This window comes from Diabrotica undecimpunctata, chromosome 3 (genome assembly GCF_040954645.1).
Source record: "Diabrotica undecimpunctata isolate CICGRU chromosome 3, icDiaUnde3, whole genome shotgun sequence".
Classification (NCBI taxonomy): Eukaryota; Metazoa; Arthropoda; class Insecta; order Coleoptera; family Chrysomelidae; genus Diabrotica; species Diabrotica undecimpunctata.
Window position 1 is genome coordinate 135,994,897 of NC_092805.1, and position 19,395 is coordinate 136,014,291.

The 19,395-nt window shown below is 33.3% G+C and overlaps 1 protein-coding gene across 1 annotated transcript; it reads right to left on the bottom strand.

The window, feature by feature from the left end:
* Nucleotides 1-17,256: 17,256 nt before the first annotated feature.
* On the bottom strand, nt 17,257-18,299 carry LOC140437457 (EEF1A lysine methyltransferase 2). Its single transcript, XM_072526996.1, has one exon. The coding sequence runs from the start codon at nt 17,994-17,996 to the stop codon at nt 17,364-17,366; it is 633 nt and encodes a 210-aa protein (XP_072383097.1). The 5' UTR covers nt 17,997-18,299; the 3' UTR covers nt 17,257-17,363.
* Between the last annotated feature and the right edge of the window lie 1,096 nt (nt 18,300-19,395).

Here is a 19,395-nt window from a genome sequence, read left to right on the forward strand (position 1 = left end):
TAAGAAAAAAAGGTTTAAAGTTCTAAAATTTCAGAATTACTATGCATTTACATAAAAATTGCTAAGAACTAATCAATTGATTAGATTAACTTGCCAACCAGCAAACAAAATATGTGTGAATGTATAGTAACTCGTAACTGCGGAAACTTTAAACCCTTTTTCCTTAAAACGGACAGCTGTGGACTTCGTCTTTTGTTGCTGGGATCCCTCCATTTTAAATGTCCATTTTTTCAATTACAACATTTCTATTATTTTTGATGCTCCTAGATCTGAAACCAATTTTGTTAAGGGATCCTCTTTAAGAATGTTCCTGATGTATTGAGACCTAATACATCTAATACACCTTTTTTACTGTAATTCGACATCCTTAATTTTGATAGTTATGGAAATATTGAAATATTTGTCGAATGCCGCTAACCTAATATCGAATACTATATTTGCGAGTGTCAATACTCTCAAGCATTTTTTCTAGGAGTAGAAAACTTAAGTTTGCCCCTTCTTTCTAATTTCTTTAATTACGCTTTCAATGATGCTGATAGAGAAATATAAAACAAAATGTTGGAGCTTTTCAATATCAGAATGTTGAATATCTTGTTAATAAATAGTCAGTTGAATAGAAAATAGAATAATAGTTGTTATCTAGTTTAATTGTTTGTTGAAATATAGTTTTTAATCGTTAAAATTCTCCCACTATAAGGAAAGAACACAAAATAGGCTACCATATGTCTACTGCTACACAAACTTATTATTTTACATAATTTTTTGTTATGAATTTGAACACAACGGAGAAGGTTATCAATTTACTTGTTGCTTGATATGTTTTATTTTTGACATTATTTAATGTATTTGCTCCATTTTTTTAAATCTTACACTGATGGGACATATTTTTAGAACCTCTCTTGACATGCACAAATGCAACACTGTTATAATAAGCGATGTAAACAAACCATAGGGGGCGCTTTGTTAGATGCTCCGCTTATAGAGCACGTAAGAAAACAAACCAAACTGCCATAGCCGTAGTGCGTGAAACAGTCTTGTATTTATTACTTTCCGTTAATTTTTAGTTCGTTTAATAATGGAAAATCAATATAATTGTGGATATTTTTTAAATAGGTAGGCGGCAGAGTAAGACCTTTAACAGAAGACTTTTAAGATCTTTAAGAATTATGTTCAGAAAACTTACTTAAAAAAAATCTGTAGATAAAAAATGTTATGAACACACTATCATACCATTGTTATTGTTATTGATTTACCAATTTTTAATTCCGAACGATAATTACTGCATTTCGGCACAGAACAGTATCGTTTGCATTTTTTTATATATATATATATATTTAGGGATTCTACAGTATTCACTGCCTTCCCTCGCTCAACCGTTTCCATCTCTCTCTGTTGTTCCATTCTCCATCGTTCAGTCCTCTCTTACTCATGGCGTCGTCTACTTCGTTCCTCCAGGATTTTCGGGGTCGTCCTCTTTTCCTCCTTCCTATGGGGCTCCATTCGGTGATTTTCTTTATCCATCTGCTGTCGCTAGTTCTTCTTACATGTCCATACCACTTTAGTCTTTTTTGTTCTATATATGTTAGTATGTCTGTTTCTATTGATGTTCTTTGCTTTATTTCGTCATTACTTCTCCTATCCATTCTTGTTACTCTGCAGCATCTTCGCAGGCATTCCATCTCTGTTGCTACTATCTTACTGCTGGTTTTCTTGTTTATGATCCAATTTTCAGCCCCATATGTCATAATACTTCGCACTAATGTTTTATAAATCTGCGTTTTTGTCTTCATATTTAGGTGTCTATCCCACCATACTGAGTTAAGTTGTCGGATTGCTGTTCTTGTTTGTCCTAATCTTTGTGTAATTTCTTCCTCTGTTGTTGCCTTTTTCGTGATTATAAACCCCAGATATTTGAATTTATCCTTTCCTTTGATTGTTACGTTGTCATCAATCTGTAGATCTTCTATGTCTTCTTCACTTGTAGATAGGTACTCTGTTTTCGGGAGGTTAATATCTAGGCCAGCCTTGGTATATTCTTCTTGTAGTTTTTTCATCATGTAGCTGAGGTCGTCTTGGTCTTGTGCAATCACTACTTGATCGTCTGCAAAACTTAATGTATATAGGTATTCGTTCCGTACCGGTACTCCCATGCCTTCGCATTTTCTTTTCCATGTAGTCAAGGCTTTCTCTAAGTATATTTTGAATAGGGTTGGAGATGTGGAACAACCCTGCAGGAGCCCTTTTGTTGTGGTGAAGTCTCCTATGATTCTTGTTCCCATTTTAATGGACACTTTATTTTCTTTATACAGAGCTTTTGTAGCTTCTATGAGTTCCGTCTGTATTTCTAATTTGTACATTGCCTCCCATAGTTCTGACCTTGGTACAGAGTCATACGCCTTTCTCAGGTCCACAAATGCCAAGTGTATATCTCTATTTTTTGCTTTTTTCTTTTCCAACAGTTGTTCCAGTGTGTATATGTGGTCTATGCATGATCTTCCTGCCGTGAAGCCTGCCTGATCCTCTCCGATTTTGCCTTTTATCGCTTGCTCTATCTTTTCTCGTAGTATCTTCCCATATAATCTTCCTATTGATGATATTACGCTTATTCCTCTGTAGTTTTCGCATCGTTTTCTATCTCCTTTCTTAAATATAGATGTCATATATGCCGCCGTCCATTCCTTTGGGAGCTGTTCTCCATTTATCGCTTTCTGAAATATCCATTGTATCATCCGGTGTAATTTTTTTGATCCGTATTTTATAAGCTCAGGTGAGATGCCTCCAGGTCCCGGTGCTTTCTTATTTTTGATTGCTTTTATGGCCGTTCTCATTTCCCTATCTGTTATTTCTATTTCTTGTTGTGGGAATCTGCTTCGTCTTCGCCTGTTTTCTTTTCCAATGAATTGTGGTCTTTGTTCTGTTAATAGTTCCTTGTAGTAGTCCTTCCATTCTTTGTCCTGTATATTTCCAAATTTAATTTTTTCTTTTGAGTTTTGTTTCAATCCTCTCAGTACTTTCCATGACTCCGAAGTTCTTGTACCTCCTATATATGTTTCAATATTTAAGCAGATTCTTTCCCATTCTTCATTCTTTTGCTGTGTTATTTGTTTTTTCACTTCTCTATCTTTTTCTCTATATTCTTTATAAACTTCATCGTTGTTTGTAGTCAGCCATTTTCTGTATAGTTGCTTTTTTTCTTGAATTATTCTTTTTGTTGGTTCATTTATTTCATAATAGTGCTGTTTATTTGTTATATGTTCTTTTTCCCCAAGGGCTTCGAATGCTGCTTGCTTTATACTCGCCTTTATATGCTCGTATATTTCTTCGATGTTGCCGTATCTGAATTCTATTAATTTTTGGTCTAGACGTTGTTGGTATAGTTCTCTTATTGATTGTTCTTGGAGTAGTTCTATATTGTATTGTTTTTCTCTTATAGTGTTCAACGGTTCTTCTGTGGAGGGGGTCTTGTTATGTTTCCAATTAATGCTCATTTTTGCTGTCAGTAGTCTATGGTCCGTTCCGCATTCTGCTCCTCTTTTGACTCGCACATCTTTGATCTTTATTGTGGTATCTTGTTTGATTATTTTTTTAACATAATATTATTTACACTATTTAACTAAATATTTCGCCACTCCTACGTGCTCTAATTCGAATTTTTGCCTCAATGTGTAGCCTTTTTCGTTTGACATCGCGAATACTAACACTTCGCAGATACGCCACAGAATCAATGTTCAGCTTCCAATTGTATTGAGGGTGAAAGGATTTCAGTCTTTCTTGCAGCTGAAAGGTTTGCAGTTATTTGCTGTATCTTTATGCAAGCCGGCTATAGCAGAGACTATGTCTTTGGGGAGGAAAAATCCTAAGAAAGATCTTTGGCCCTGTGCTGGATGAAGCATCAGGACAATATAGGATAATAACTAACAAAGAGCTCGAAGAACTTTACCCAGACGCCAACATCATAACAGAAATAAAGTCCAGAAGACTCCAATGGGCAGGACACCTCAGAAGACATTCTGACGAACGAACAGTAAGACTGGTGTGGGAGGAAGTCCCAACTGGAAGGAGACCACGCGGACGCCCTCGTCTCCGGTGGCGAGATAATATAGCAGGAGACCTAAGCACTATGGGCGTGGAGAATTGGATGGAGGTTGCTCAAGACAGAAAACAGTGGAGGCATGTTGTCGAGTCAGCTAAAACCCACGAAGGGTTGTAACGCCACGGAGTAAGTAAGTAAGTAAGGCTATAGCAGAGATATAGTATATAAGTAGATGATTTCTGATATTTTTGTATTTACAATTTTGTACACTTTCCACAGATATTCTAGTCGAATGTTAGACTTTTCATACTTTTGAATTTTAGATTTAGCCAATATACTTGATTTTCAGCAGTATTTAGCATATGGGATCATCAAATATTTATGTAATTTTAATTGTCACCTTAAATAATTTTAAATATCAATGCACGATGCTAAGAATATTTCTATTATAAGAAGTTCATTATCCCGATACATTTATACAGGGTGATCCGTAAATAATGGGTATTACTTTACTTTTGCAGATGATATAGCAAAAAATATTAATTTTTCACCGATACCTAATCAAATAGTATGTACTGTGTTAGAGAATGATAAGTTATAAAAGTAATTTCGTATTGTTATATTAGTTTGTACATACACTTAAATTAAACTACAAAATATAAGTATTTATCAGAAAACTTTTTCCGTATTAATAGCCTGACAAGAGCAAAATGAAAACGTTATAAACGAGATTGTTAACCTTAACAGAAAAGACTCATGAAGATTATACCAACATAAACAGCTATACAAAGGAATGACAATCCAGAATAATAGCATGTGGATGATTCTGTAATTATTGATATGGAACAGATGAGCGAATCATTTTGAAGAACTGCTTAATGACAATCATAAAGATGCCCCCGGTTCGGAAAATCTCCCTGTCGAACACCCATTTGAAACACATACATAAATTAATAACTGAAATCTGGCAACATAAAGAAACACGCGCAGGCGAGAAATTAGGCATACTGTGTCCACTTCACAAAAAGGGAGACATGATTTCTGATAATTATAGAGACATCACTCTACTTAATATAGCATATAAAGTACTGTCTGTATTGTACAAACAAATGCTCCCCTGCACTAAGCGAATAATGAAAAAATATCAATGTGGCTTCCGACCCAATAAATCATCAACGGACCAAATCTTTACAGTGAGAAAAATGTTTGAAAATACCCTATAGTTCGGCGTCGACACCCATCGCGTATTCGTGGATCTCAAAGCCGCACACGACTCGGTTAATAGATATAAACTTCTGGATATGCTGAAATTGTAAATACCGCTTCATATTATTCAACTAACTGAACTTACACTCACAGGAGCAGTGACCATGGTCAGAATCCAGAATGATCTTTCAAGATCCTTCCATTGCAAAAAAGACAGGGTGGGCTTTCGTGTCTTTTATTTAAAGAAAATTGCCCTAGAAAAAATATCGTGCCCTAGAAAATTTGAGGTCCCAGATTAACATAAATGGTACTACTTTTATTAAATCTGTACAACTTGTCTAATATGCAGATGAGATCGACATCATAGTTAGGTCCACAGAGTCTCTGACCGATGCATTCCGGTCGTTAACGGCATCTACACAGAGAATGGGCCAAGAGCTCAAATATGTACTAGATGATTTAAAACTAGATGCGGACACCTTCATATACCTAGGCTCGCTGTTGACTAAAGATCAACGTCAGTGAAGAATTTAAAAAAAGGGTAATGCTTTACCAATGAGTGTTACTATGGCTTGAGAAGACAGATGGCCTCAAAACTACCCAGAAAAATTAAAGTGACCGTCTATAAAATACTAATAAGAACAGTGCTAATATATGGAGCAGAAACGGGGCCACTTAGACAGATGGAATAAAACTGCTTAAACATTTCGAGCGAAAAATCCTAAGAAGAATATATGGAGAGTTGTATAGAAGTTTTGGGAACCTGACATTGTAAAATGTCAAAACGCGAAAACAGAGTACCTATCTCCAAGTGAAGAAGACATAGAAGATCTACAGATTGACGACAACGTAACAATCAAAGGATTAGGACAACAAGAACAACAATCTGACAACTTAACTCAGTATGGTGGGATAGACACCTAAATATGAAGACAAAAACACAGAATTATAAAATATTAGTGCGAAGTATTATGACATATGGGGCTGAAAATTGGATTATAAACAAGAAAAACAGCAGTAAGATAGTAGCAACAGAAATGGAATACCTGCGAAGATGCTGCAGAGTAACAAGAATGGATAGGAGAAGTAATGACGAAATAAAACAAAGAACATCAATAGAAACAGACATACTAACATATATAGAACAAAAAAGACTAAAGTGGTATGGACATGTAAGAAGAACTAGCGACAGCAGATGGATAAAGGGAATAACCGAATGGAGCCCGATAGGAAGGAGGAAAAAAGGACGACCAAGAAGATCCTGGAGGAACGACGCCATGAGTAAGAGAGGTCTAAACGATGGAGATTGGGACAACAAAGAGAGATAGAAACGGGTTGAGCGAGGGAAGGCAGTGAATACTGTAGAATCCCTGAATATATATATATATATATATATATATATATATATATATATATATATATATATATATATATATATATATATATATATATATATATATATATATATATATATTGTAAAATTCATTCAAGTAGCACGCCTTAGATGGATAGGGCACGTAATCAGACGAGAAGAAACTGCAACAGTAAGAAAAGTTTTTGACCGAATGGGACGGGACAACGAGCCAGACGAAGACCGAGAGTTAGGTATTAAGATAACTTAGAGGACGATTTAAAATCATGGATGTGAGTTGCCAGAGACATGGGTGAATGGAAGATTGTTAAGAAAACAGGCTTTGGCTCATAACGAGCTGTGATCCACTGCTGAGATGACATGTGTTTGGAGATTTGACTAAGCCCCTGATTGCCATAGGTTGTAAGATGTGTAAAAATTACTTAAATATCAAAACCAACACAGCAGAATGATGAAAATTATTGAAGGCATTAACACGAAAACAGTTAAAAGAAAGTTAAAGTCCAGAATTAACTAACATCGGAAGATAGATCTCGGTAATCAGATAGGTATATAAACATCCACTACCCTTCACTTTAGTAATAGACAAAATCATAGAAGAAACCAAAAATGTAGGGCAGTGATATAAACCTGGCATGAAACAAATTAAAATCTTTTGTTATGCAGACCACTCAATCCGATATTAAAAAATGTTGGGGTGATTTTTACCCTGGTTTAGAAATCGTGGCGCTGGATTTTTAAAAACTGTTGCCGCAGTTCATGGTAATGCCTCTGTTTCGTTTTCGTCCGACCACCCTGTATAAAACGATATCTGGGCATGCATACCTCATTTTGTTACTCAAAAATATTTTTTTAACTATAAAACGTTTTTAACTATATAAGTCTTTAAATCAATATTGTTAAGTATATCTCGCATAACTTTTTTTAATGCGTACTTGTAATCGTTAAAGTTAGATTTTAAAAATACACATATAGATGCCTTTTGACTGTTAGAAATTTTTATAAAAGTGTTTTGTGTTTTTAAATTGTTGCATGTTGCTTTTAAATTCCAAGTATTTTTCCAAAGAAAATATCATTTTCACCACCCACATTTTTACATATTAAAAATTCTAAATGGAGATATCAGAACAGAACACAAATAGAATATCGCAAAATAAATAACACCATAAAATATAAAATCACTAAATTCAAGGAGATATGGATGAAAGAAACATGCATTGAGAGCACACCGATGTCAAGCTAATAATTAATCAAGTACAAGAACAACAATTATGGACCAAATATATTCGCGATAGCCAATTCAGACAGGGGACGCTCAAGATTTCAAAGATGGACGATCACTTCGGGAAAACAAATCATTTTGTCATTTGATCTCGAAGCTATAAAACGTTTAATATAAATCATTTATACGTGTGTTTTGCCAAAGTAAAAGTTCGAGTACGTTCTTCAAAGTTTATTTGTTTGTGATTCGAGTTTATACATACGGTAATTGACCCCCAAACCTGAATAAACATAAAATTAAATGTTTGTTTTTTTACAGTATGTCTGAAACACGGAAAGTAAAATTTACATTATCTTAATTATTTTTGTGGTTGCAAGGTCTGCAGACATCTTTAGTTGAGGGTGAGGCAGTTTTTGGAGCTGGCCACGTTATATTTTGTAAATTACGCCTTACGTTTTCTACTAATAACTTCATGAGACCTTTGGGGCAATTTAGCTGATGGAACAGCATCTTTCTTCAGTCTTCTCAATTTAATTTCAGGTATTACTATAAAGTAAATTAAATATAAATAATATTATATAATAATATATAAATAATATTTTAATTAACACTTACTTTGAAAGTAATCGTTCTCAGTAAAATGTAAACTGCACACAGTCATGTACTTGGTTATAGGTTTGTCAATTCGCAAAATGCATTGCCAAACTTTTCTCATATTCTCGTCCAGCGGAAACTTATGTATGGATTTTTTTTGTGAATTATAATAGGATGAACATTGAGGAACACCGCAATAGTTTTTTTTTGAAGTCGAAGTCATTGTTAATTACAATATAAACCGGTCGCTAATATGTATACAAATTAATGACAATTTCAAGGTTTTCCCGAAGTGTATGCTTTTGAAATCTACCACCAGGCGTCGCCCACTTTGCGGTTCCTCGCGAATAGAGAAGTTATTTAGTGAAAATAACAAGACTAACGCTGCCATCTAACAGCAAGACAGCGTGAACATAACCTACATAATAAAAAGTGAAATAATTATTAAGGCTTTAAAAGAAATCAAAACGGACAAAGCAGCAGGAGTAGATAGAATATACTCAGAAATTTTAAAACCAAGGTTGGCTAAAATCGATTTTAATATCTATCACAAAAAAGCTAACCTAAACATCTGCGATTGGAGATTACTCGACATACACTCCTCAGACTGGCGCAAAACCGCTCGGACTGTAACGATAAAAAAAGCTCAAGGTGGTCAAATAGAAGATCAGGTGGTAAGCCGGTACACAGGAACATTACGAAGGCCTCATTGCTCATTCTCGGGAGCGTCATAAGGAGGGGTAAGGATACGGATAACAGATAGATAATAGATTGACCTAAAAAGCCAAAAAATACTGATTACAGCTGAATTGCAAAAGATGGGCGCCAATAAATCTTAACCCGAGATTTATAAAGGATTCAAATTCGTCATAAAACATATCAAATAATTTCCATAAGCAAAACTACTAAAATTGTAATGCTTACCTATAAAATTGCAATAAGGTATATCGTCAATAAAATAAAATCATTAACAAAAATTAATAAACTTCAAAAAAATGTATCTATTCGTGTACACTAAAAAAGGATACATACTAAAGCGATTCTTCAAAAGATAAATTAATTGCTACTTAAAATTTTAAAAATGATAAAGTGTTACGGACCGCAATTTGTTAACCTAAAAAGCTTTTTTGGTTCTATTATAATATTACTTGATTACACATAATATTCTTGTAATATTCTTTAACAAGAATCATAATTCAAACACATAATATATTCTTAAAAAATCCATAGCTTGTCAATAGTTGAAATAAATACGAATTCAATCATAAAATGAATTATACGAATGTTAATATCCTCAAAAAAATTATGTGTGGCTTCTTAATAATTAAATTAATTTTTTAATTAAGTCTTATAATACATTATATAAATGTGACCCTAATGGACCATAAAACTCGTAACAAAAATAGTTTATATAAAAATATTTACACTCACTTTTGAAAGTCGTTAACTTCTGGGGGCCATATGTTGAAGCCAAAAAGGCGTAAGACTCAAGAAAGGTCAAAGTCCCTTCTCCTGTTAATCGACAGCAACTAAACGGTAGTGGGAAATTTGAAGACATAATTTACAAGAAGCCTGACATTTAAACTGCAGAAGTGGTGACATTGATAAGCACGGCTACTGAATTCCAGTCCCTTCAAAAGAACTCTAGGAAGATAAAAAGATATTATGTTTTTAACGAGAGTACTAAATAATTAAGATAAACCGCAAAAAAATGCGATCATTGAAATGAGTTCTCGATCACACAACCGTATTAAAAAAAAAACTAATTATTTAACTTCACCAGCCATCGCCACAACAAAACTAATAGTAAATTTAAATCTGTGTATTTTATACCCTATTTCCAGATTAATTTAAAACTGAATGGTTAATATAGACATTCTTAATGGGTACCTACTTAAAGAAATAATGTACAGCTGCCTTTGTAATACGCACTTGGCTTCTTGGTAAATAGTACGTATTTATGATATAATCACATACAGACAAAATTAATTATAGGAATGATTTTTTACAAAGTACTAGTCGTAAGAGATATTATGAGTACAGCACAATCATAATAATTTTAAGAGCTAGGAAAATGAATCGCTACAAGACTTGGCCGAAATTTGTGTCATTCTCCATTGATGGAGACGGCACTTAAAGAAAAAGGGCGCCTTCTTATAATTTAGTTGACCAATTTTGTTTGATGAACAAAAGTAATCGAATACAATTTTAATGATTTTAAAAGAAATAGATTGGAAGCATCACTTTTGAAGAAACTAGCGTAAGAGGTTAAAGAAAGATATAGAAAGTATTTAAGAATGTCTGAAGAAAGAATTAACAAACTATTGATGCAAATTCGGGATTTTATTTAGATTTAAAACATATTTTAATACACAATGCCCTTTACAGTGGATCAGTGTATTTTAGGTTATGTAGTTTAAGAAAAAAATAGATGGGAGACTCAGAAACTGACATTAGAGAATAAAAAAGGACGTAAAAATGATTATAGATGTCTGCAGAAAAATTGCAGAGTGATACGTGTAAGCCCGATCAGCAGAATAAAGAATGAAGCAATTCTAGAAATAAAAATTCTATGAAAATAAGCAAAACGTCATCTTTCAGACATATATTGAGGCATGCCGAATATGAGCAGCTACAATTAATAATAGAAGGAAAGATAGACGGGAGAAGATGCATAGGTAGAAAAAAAATCGTGGCTCAGAAATATTAAAGAATGGATCAAGAAAGATGGACGTACAAGTACCTCGACTTACGCTACGCAAACTGACTCGAACCCGGAGTTACGATATTTTCAAATCTCGCAAGCTTGGGTGACAGTTTCCCTTTTTTAGGAGAGGCTTGGTCATCATTTCATACCTGAAGTTGAACGTTATTGTCAATCTTCACAAATTCCATTTAAAGTGATGCTAATCATCGACAACGCACCAGGTCATCCTCCTGCGACTGTACCTAGTTTTACTTACTTCGACCGCTGAATCCGAGAACCATTGAAACATGCAAAGCTTATTATGCAATATTCCCAACATTTTATGGGCTAAGCACTTCTGCATTGACTCGATAGATACATAATAATAATGTCTCAGTTATCTCCTAGTGAATATTTCAATCAAAAATTTGTTCAAAATTCACTATATTTTTTCGAATAATAGATACAATGGACAGGTATGTTATATTAGCTGGTCATTGAAAGCATTACATATTTGACGTTTTCTCTGTGAAAAAAAAACTTATGAAAATTCTTTAATATTTAAAGCATATAGCAAATACTTTTGATACCTTTTACCTAATTTGTTTAAGAAGAATACTAGTTAATAGCTAAAAATAGCTTTAGAATAAGACAACCTAATTGCTATACATTTTAAATTTTAGCATTCACATCTTAAGTTCAAAATATTCGAGATAGTTCTTGTCTTTTTGTAAACGTTTTCTATTTACAAACATAATTATATTTTATAACAATTTATAGAATAGATTATCTAGATTACATAAGACTGTTTATTTTTTCTACAATCCCTTTAAAAGTCAGATCACATACAACAACCATAAACCATACGAGATCTCCCCAAAGTGTAAAAATCATAGGCCTGTTTACCGTGGTACTCACACACGTTCTAGAAGGGTCGCTGAAATGAGGTATTACTCTTCTTCTTTATGTGCCGTCTCCATCAATGTAGGTTAGCCGGTAGAGAGGCAAACGTTCTTTAAAAATTAGTCCTGTCCAGTTTCTAAAATTAGACAGCGAGGACAGTTTTTTTCTTCCAATATTTTACCCGTAATGATCAATTGAGGAATGTATTACTTTTCATTACTTAGCAAATGACCCTCACAGACATTATCATCATCAATGGCGCTACAACTCTTCGTGTGTCTTTGCCGCGTTTACTATTGCCTTCCATGTTTGTCGGTCCTGTGCCAGTAATTCCCATTATCACACTCCCATTTTCTCTAGATCTTCTTTGACTGCATCTTTCCACCTTTTTCTAGGCCGCCCTACAGACCTTCTTCCCTCTGGCCTTTCCCATAACACATTGTTTATAAGGCGATTGTCGTTACTGCGTATCACATGCCCTGCCTATCTGAGTCTATTGGCCTTTATATATCTGACTAGATTTTCTTTTCCGAATAGGGACTCTAGCTCGTTATTGTATCTGCCCCTCCATTCGTTTGTCACGCTGTCTCTGCAAGGGCTATATATCATTCGAAGAATTTTACGTTCCCACACCAGCAATTTATTTAGTTCTCTTTTTGTTAGCGTTCATGTTTCGCTTCCATACGCGACTGTTGGACGTATTATGGTCTTATATATCCGGATTTTTGTATCTCGTGAAAGAAGTTTTGACTTCATTAGATGTTGCATTGCAAATGATTAAAAAACCCTCACAGACATTCTAAAAAATATTATTTTATGATATATATCTTTTAGCTGGACATAGGTAATATACATTGAGGTAAGTATGGCAACTGCTCTTTCTGGAGTCTATGTATTGTACGAGGTTTAAATCATGCGCCGTTTACAATTAAGAAAATCAAAATAATATCGGTTCGCATTTTGATAGCTCTTCGTACATTTTAATGGGTAATAGACATTTATTTTATAAAATGAAAATAGGTAGACAACGTTTTTTTTAAATAATTTGTTTAGATAATAATAAATTGTCAAATAACAAATATAACTATTAGTTAACTTAACTAGGTTACTATAACTGTTAACTGATTAAATTAACTATACTATTGTAGCGAGATTAAATAAAACGAGCGGTTCGAATTTATATAAATATATTTATTTATAAGTTTACAGTTCGGTACCTACTCTTTTATCATCTAAACCAACTCATAACATCGTTACATATATATACCAAAAGTATTATTCTAGAATCATCTTGAGTAGTACCACCTATAATTCGTTGTTTGACGGTCGATTCTCCCATGCGCTCGAGACATCTGTCGAAAGATCTCGATTCCTTTTCGAGATGCAACCGTCACATGGCCACGCTGAATGCATGTTCGTAACACTATGGTATGTGGAGTGAATAACACTAAGCCGCAAACCCCTATCTTTTGTAGTACTGCTTATCCATAGGTATATACGACACACTAGCGTATTCTGGGCCAAGTAGCAGACTATTTGGTCTTTATGTTTTCTGGTCAGGATTTGAACAATCAATTCACTAGATCATTTACAGTGAGTCTTGGCTATCTGACTATTCTAGTCGTAAATAAACCTTTTATGTATTTTTAAAAGATTAATAAATAGTTGAATAGATAATCCTACAATAAAAATAAATTTGTATTGTGTGTATTATATTTTGTATTATATTATAAATAAAGTAAATCCATTCTTAACCGTCTTGAATAAAAAATATATAAAAACAATAAAAATATTTATATTAAACTTTCAAAAAAATTCATTGAGTCTTCTGACTCGTTGGCGCCAATCTTTACTATTACCGATTTAATAACATTTTCGATTACTCCTTCCAGCTTTCACACTTTCTCTTCTATTTTCAATACACGGCCAATAGCGTCCTTTCAATTTGTAGGATGTATGCAATCTATACTGGTATGTAATAAGCGCTGAACATCGCCAATTTTTAATGTTACGTTCTTTCGGGCAACATATCCCTTTATTTGAGCCCAAATTAATTATATTGAATTCAACTCGCAATCGTAAGGTGGAAGTCTCAAAACAGTAATACCATGAAGTCTAGCTATTAAATCAACAGCATATTGACGATATCTACCACGATGCTCCTTTATTATTGCCATTAGTTCTGCTTTGACCTTTGACTATATCATCTGTAAATGAAATACATTTTTCTCGTAACTAGCTCTGTATGATGGATTTTCTATCAGTCATCGTTGGAATGCGTATAACGAGGTGGCTGTGATAAGATGCATTATCCAATACTATGACAGTTACTATGTACTCGCTGGAGAATGTTCTCGAATCATATGGAGTTCATGCATTCATGATAGTCCCCAGTTTTCTTCGATATAAAAACAAGAACACCATTTTGCAGAAAACCAGTATCGCTGCCAATATGAGCGACAGTTAGACGCTGGCCCTTTCCTGAAAGCGCTCTCGATCTTGTCAATAAACCTTCAACAAAGACTTGTTTGTACATTTGTTACTGTTGTATCTTGCCAAATTTTGGTGACTGTATGTCCATTATTAACTAAAGTCTCATCGAGGTAATAAATTTTTCGTTTTGCCTTAGGATATTTCTGAAATGAGCGTAGATAATTACGTCGCCATGATATAATTTCCTCCTTATCTGTTAACATGGAATTTCGACATCGTTTTGTATTTTGAAAGTTAAGATCTTGTAATGCTTTTCATAATAATTCACGTAGATTTGAGAGTTGGAGCCCTATTTTCAAAGAGAAATGAATGTACAGTTCTGCAGAGGATTTTTTTGGGGTCGATAACCGTTTTTAGATAACATGATTCAATGATGATCTTTTCAATGATAGGTACGTGTGGATTTAAGAAATTCATTCGGTAAAAGCTTTAATCATAGGAAGTCACGTACCTATATTGCCATAATAGTAAGGTAAGATCGGGTAATTACGAAATTCACAGAACGACAAAGGCACTAATAGACATTATAGAATTAATTTATAAAAAAATTATTATTAATAATATATATTATATTAATATATATATATATATATATATATATATATATATATATACCGGTATTTAGGCGGTACGCCCTTCCGGTAGGGATCTATGGAGGAGTATTACCGAGCCGCAAGCCCTTATCTCTTGCAGTACTGTTGCACCATAGGCCGATCAGATACCAGCATACTCTAGTCTAAGCCGCAGATTCATTTAGAATTTTAAACTGCTGCGTTAGCCTTTTTGTTTTCTGTACACCGAGCTGGGGATCGAACTCACATCCACTCAACCACTCGCAGTGAAGCAAATGAGAACCGGCAGCCCAGCCCGCTTGGCTATCTGACCGACTATAAAATAATTAAATTCTAAAAGAAAATTATGAAATAACCACGCCGCTGGAATTGTATGATTTTGCAGCAGACGGCCTTGGCATCAGCAGTGAACACGGACTACTTGTCCAGCCCACTGCACACTCAGTGCTTCTCAGATCAATTTAATTTAAACTACTCAGAACAGGAGGCAGAAGTTTAACTTTTAAAAAGGAAAAAAAGTTTTTCTTCTTAAACGGCTCTTGAATGGTTAAATTGTCTATCAGTTCATGGGACAGGCACAATGTTCATTAATTTTTAATAATTTATGATAAAATTCACCACGATTCCGGCTACAAGCTGCATTTGTAAATGGTGCAAGTTAAGCATTATAAAAATAAAATTTCAGTCGACAACAACACAAGACCAATTAGGAAATTTTCTGATGCCATCCATAGGGCAAGAAGTTGCTGCCAATTTAGACCTTATTTTAATTGTAGATGCGTTCAACAAAATGCTGCTGTTCAGAAGAATTTTATTATCCAGTAGTATTATTTTGTTTATGTTTATATGCAGTAAAGCGTTGATAATCCGAACGTCGATCAACCGAACTCCCAACTTGTCGCGTAAATGCGTAAACACTAGATTGAAAATGCCGAAACGTAAGCGTGTTGTCCTTTCTATGAAACATAATTACGAAATTAATAAATAGTTAGAGGAAGGTGGATCTGCAACCAAGTTATCCAATGAATACAAAGTTGGTAAGACGGATATAAAAAACGATATAAAAGACTAGCATAATAAGTAACTTTGTCTCAGCTTGATTCTTCTGACAGATCCACAAGTCGTAAAACGATGAAACTTGCCTCAAACATGATTTAGATGATGCTGTGTATGAGTGGTTTACTCAAAAGAGATACCTATTTCTGGTATGATTCTGTGTGCAAAAGCAGTTCAATTCAACGAAAAACTCAGAGGGCAGTCAAATTTTCAACAATGTTTGGATTTTGACAATGATTATCAAATTATGCAGAATAGAGAAAATTTTAGACTTCATGACTAATAAAACTGTTACCACTGCTACCAGCTAATCAACTGCAAGTGTAGATAATGAAAATAACAACATAATTGGTGCTTCAGGAGTGTTTACTTGCTTAGATATTGCCTTGTGTTGGTTTGAAACACAAGCTGAGAGCGACCAGTATCGATTATCTTTCCTTAAAAAACATATGACCATAAATGGGTGAGCTTACTTCGGGAGACGAAAATTAAAGATTTTTTAAGCTTAGTTTTTAAGTTAGTAATTAAGGCTTAAATAATCTTCAATTTTTCGTTAACATTGTAGATACCTAGAATATGTTTTGTTACCAAGACTGCACTTTTTTGTTTAATTCCTGTTTGTCATTAAATATACACATAAGTATGGCTTCTCAATACAGTTCAATTATCCGAAAAAAAAAACCATTTTCCCAACTCCCATGTCCAAATAGTTTAGATACTCAACTCTCTACTATACCACCATACTTACAAATAAAATATAAGTTAAACATTTTTTTAAATTCATATTACATGGATTTTTAGTTTTTAGTCATACTTTTTAACTTATTGCCTACAATAAAATTTTAAATGGTAGTCAAAAGAAAAGTAACAAAAAATTATGAATGACTTTTATATTATTTTCATGACTAAATGACTTGATAATAAAAAAAATCAATTACTAAACTAGGGAGAGCTCACTTACGGCCAGGGCACCCATAATTTTTTATGGTTTCAATTTACCTTTCTAAAATTTCACCTATGTCATGGGTGGGATCTAATTATTTACATAACTATGTTAATAAGCACATGACGATGTTGACTGTGTAGGAAGTACTTTCATATGTTGAATAATAAAGAAGTAAAATAAAAAAAAAATTTATTATAAAATATTCAAATATATAATAGTTTTCTGTCTCTTATTTTCATTACAAATTAAAAGCATAGTAAAATGTAGCATTATAATATACCTATTTCTTTTTAAATACACAGGAAGTTACAACATTTCCAACTTTACCCCCAAATTGAAATTGAGGAGTAGGAATAATTGCAAATCTACTAAACTTTTCACTAAATTGTTCATCTAATTCACTTTGTGTCCAATTACAAGATGTAATAATAAAAACTCCTCCATCCATTAGACTTCTGTGTACATTTTCTATGTATTTTAACCTATTTTCTTTGGGATTTTCACTTAAACTGATAGCATCATAAGTTCCCTTATCGTGAATCACGTAGTAGTTTTCTGGTAAACCTTCTAAAATGTCACAAGTAAGATACTTTATGTTTAAGTTTTGTTTGTTTGCAATTTGTTGTGACAGTTCAACAGCATTTCTAGAATAGTCAACTCCTGTTAGATTCTTATATCCTTCATTCGCTAATTCAACCAAAAGCATTCCATTACCACAACCCAAATCAACTAATTTGCTATCTTTCTCAATTAGATCACTTTTATCCATCCATCTAATGACCCTATCTACAGTATCCTCTCCAAACCAAACTTCGCCTGGATCACCATGGCTAGAAAAATTTTTAATTTCTTGAGCATACCGATTTTCCCAATAATCTTGGTTTCCTAATTCAGACGGTTCCAACTCATCCATTGATGAAAAATAATGTTTAAAAATTTTATAGAAATTTTAAGGTTATATCTCAATATTAGGGTTCTTCTTCTTCTTCCTTTATTGGGTAATATCCCAGGGGATAATTTGCCCACACAGAAGGAACAATTGATTATATTGAGAGTGAATGTGAAAATTTTGAAAATAATTAATTATTCGTAGTTCGTAGTTGATATAAGATTACTGGTTTTGGTGGTTAATATTATTTAAATATGAGTGCCAAGAAAGCTTACACCAGTAGAACTTGCTTCGTACTGGGATGTATAACGGGTTATCGTTCCGATAAAAAAATGAAAAGGGAACTTAACGAAGTTAATACAAGCCTTTTTAAAGCAACAAAAGTAAGTGCAGATGTGGAGAATATATTTTTATTATACTATTTGCAATACTTAACACAACTGTACGAAATAGATAGCAAAATATCAGATACTGGTATTCTATAATCAAGTATTATTGTGCTCTCATCTCAACTTATTTAAATATTTGTTTTGTTTTTTATTAGGATCCTATTGTTTTACAACAGTGGCAGCGGGTAATTCCTCGAAAAGATAGTGTTTGGATCCAATAACCTAGTTTGTGCATTACATTTCCGAGAAGTTGATATAATACGATTTTATGACACAAAGCCCTTTGATGGTAGTATTAGTAAAATAAAAAGGGGAAAACCAAAATTAAAAGATGAAGCAGTACCATGTGTATTTCCCAATCTGCCTTCATACTTCTCGCATATTAAAACAAAACGAAAATTGCCATCTGAAAGAAGTGAGGTTTGTATTCCAACAAAAACAATTTCACAACTAAATCCAACTACAAGCCTAATAAGCTCAATTGAAGTTCAAACATCAGAACGTAGCTGCATATGCGTCTATATTCTTTGATATAAATGAAGGAGTTAGATAATAATGTGACAAAATATTCCTGCTTCAAAATAAGCTGTCCAAATTAGAGTAATAACAAATTTAAATTTGATTTCACATCTACATCTTTGGTATAGAAATAATACACTTTTGACCACACCTCGATATGTTATAATGTTGAAATAATTTATTTATGCCATAAGACATATTCGGCATTAATCAACCAGTAAATTAATGCATAATAACGCTAAAAACAAACAAATAAGTCACTTTTTTAATTTGTAGCATGATACTATGATTAAGAAGATAAGATATTGCGCATAAGTCGTGACGTAATTGGAGACTTGCACGTTCGTAATGTCAATTTTTTGTATGTGTCAATAAATAATCTTTAATAAATAGTTTGGAGATATCCTTTTGTGTACGATTACTGTAATTATTAAACCTTTATTTAATATTATTATTTTGCTAATTGAATAATTTTATCACAGAATGCATAAAAATCCCATTTAACTTTAACAAGA

Coding starts and splice junctions, on each gene's coding strand:
- LOC140437457 (XM_072526996.1), bottom strand. CDS start 17,996: ATGGATGAGTTGGAACCGTCTGAATTAGGAAACCAAGATTATTGGGAA.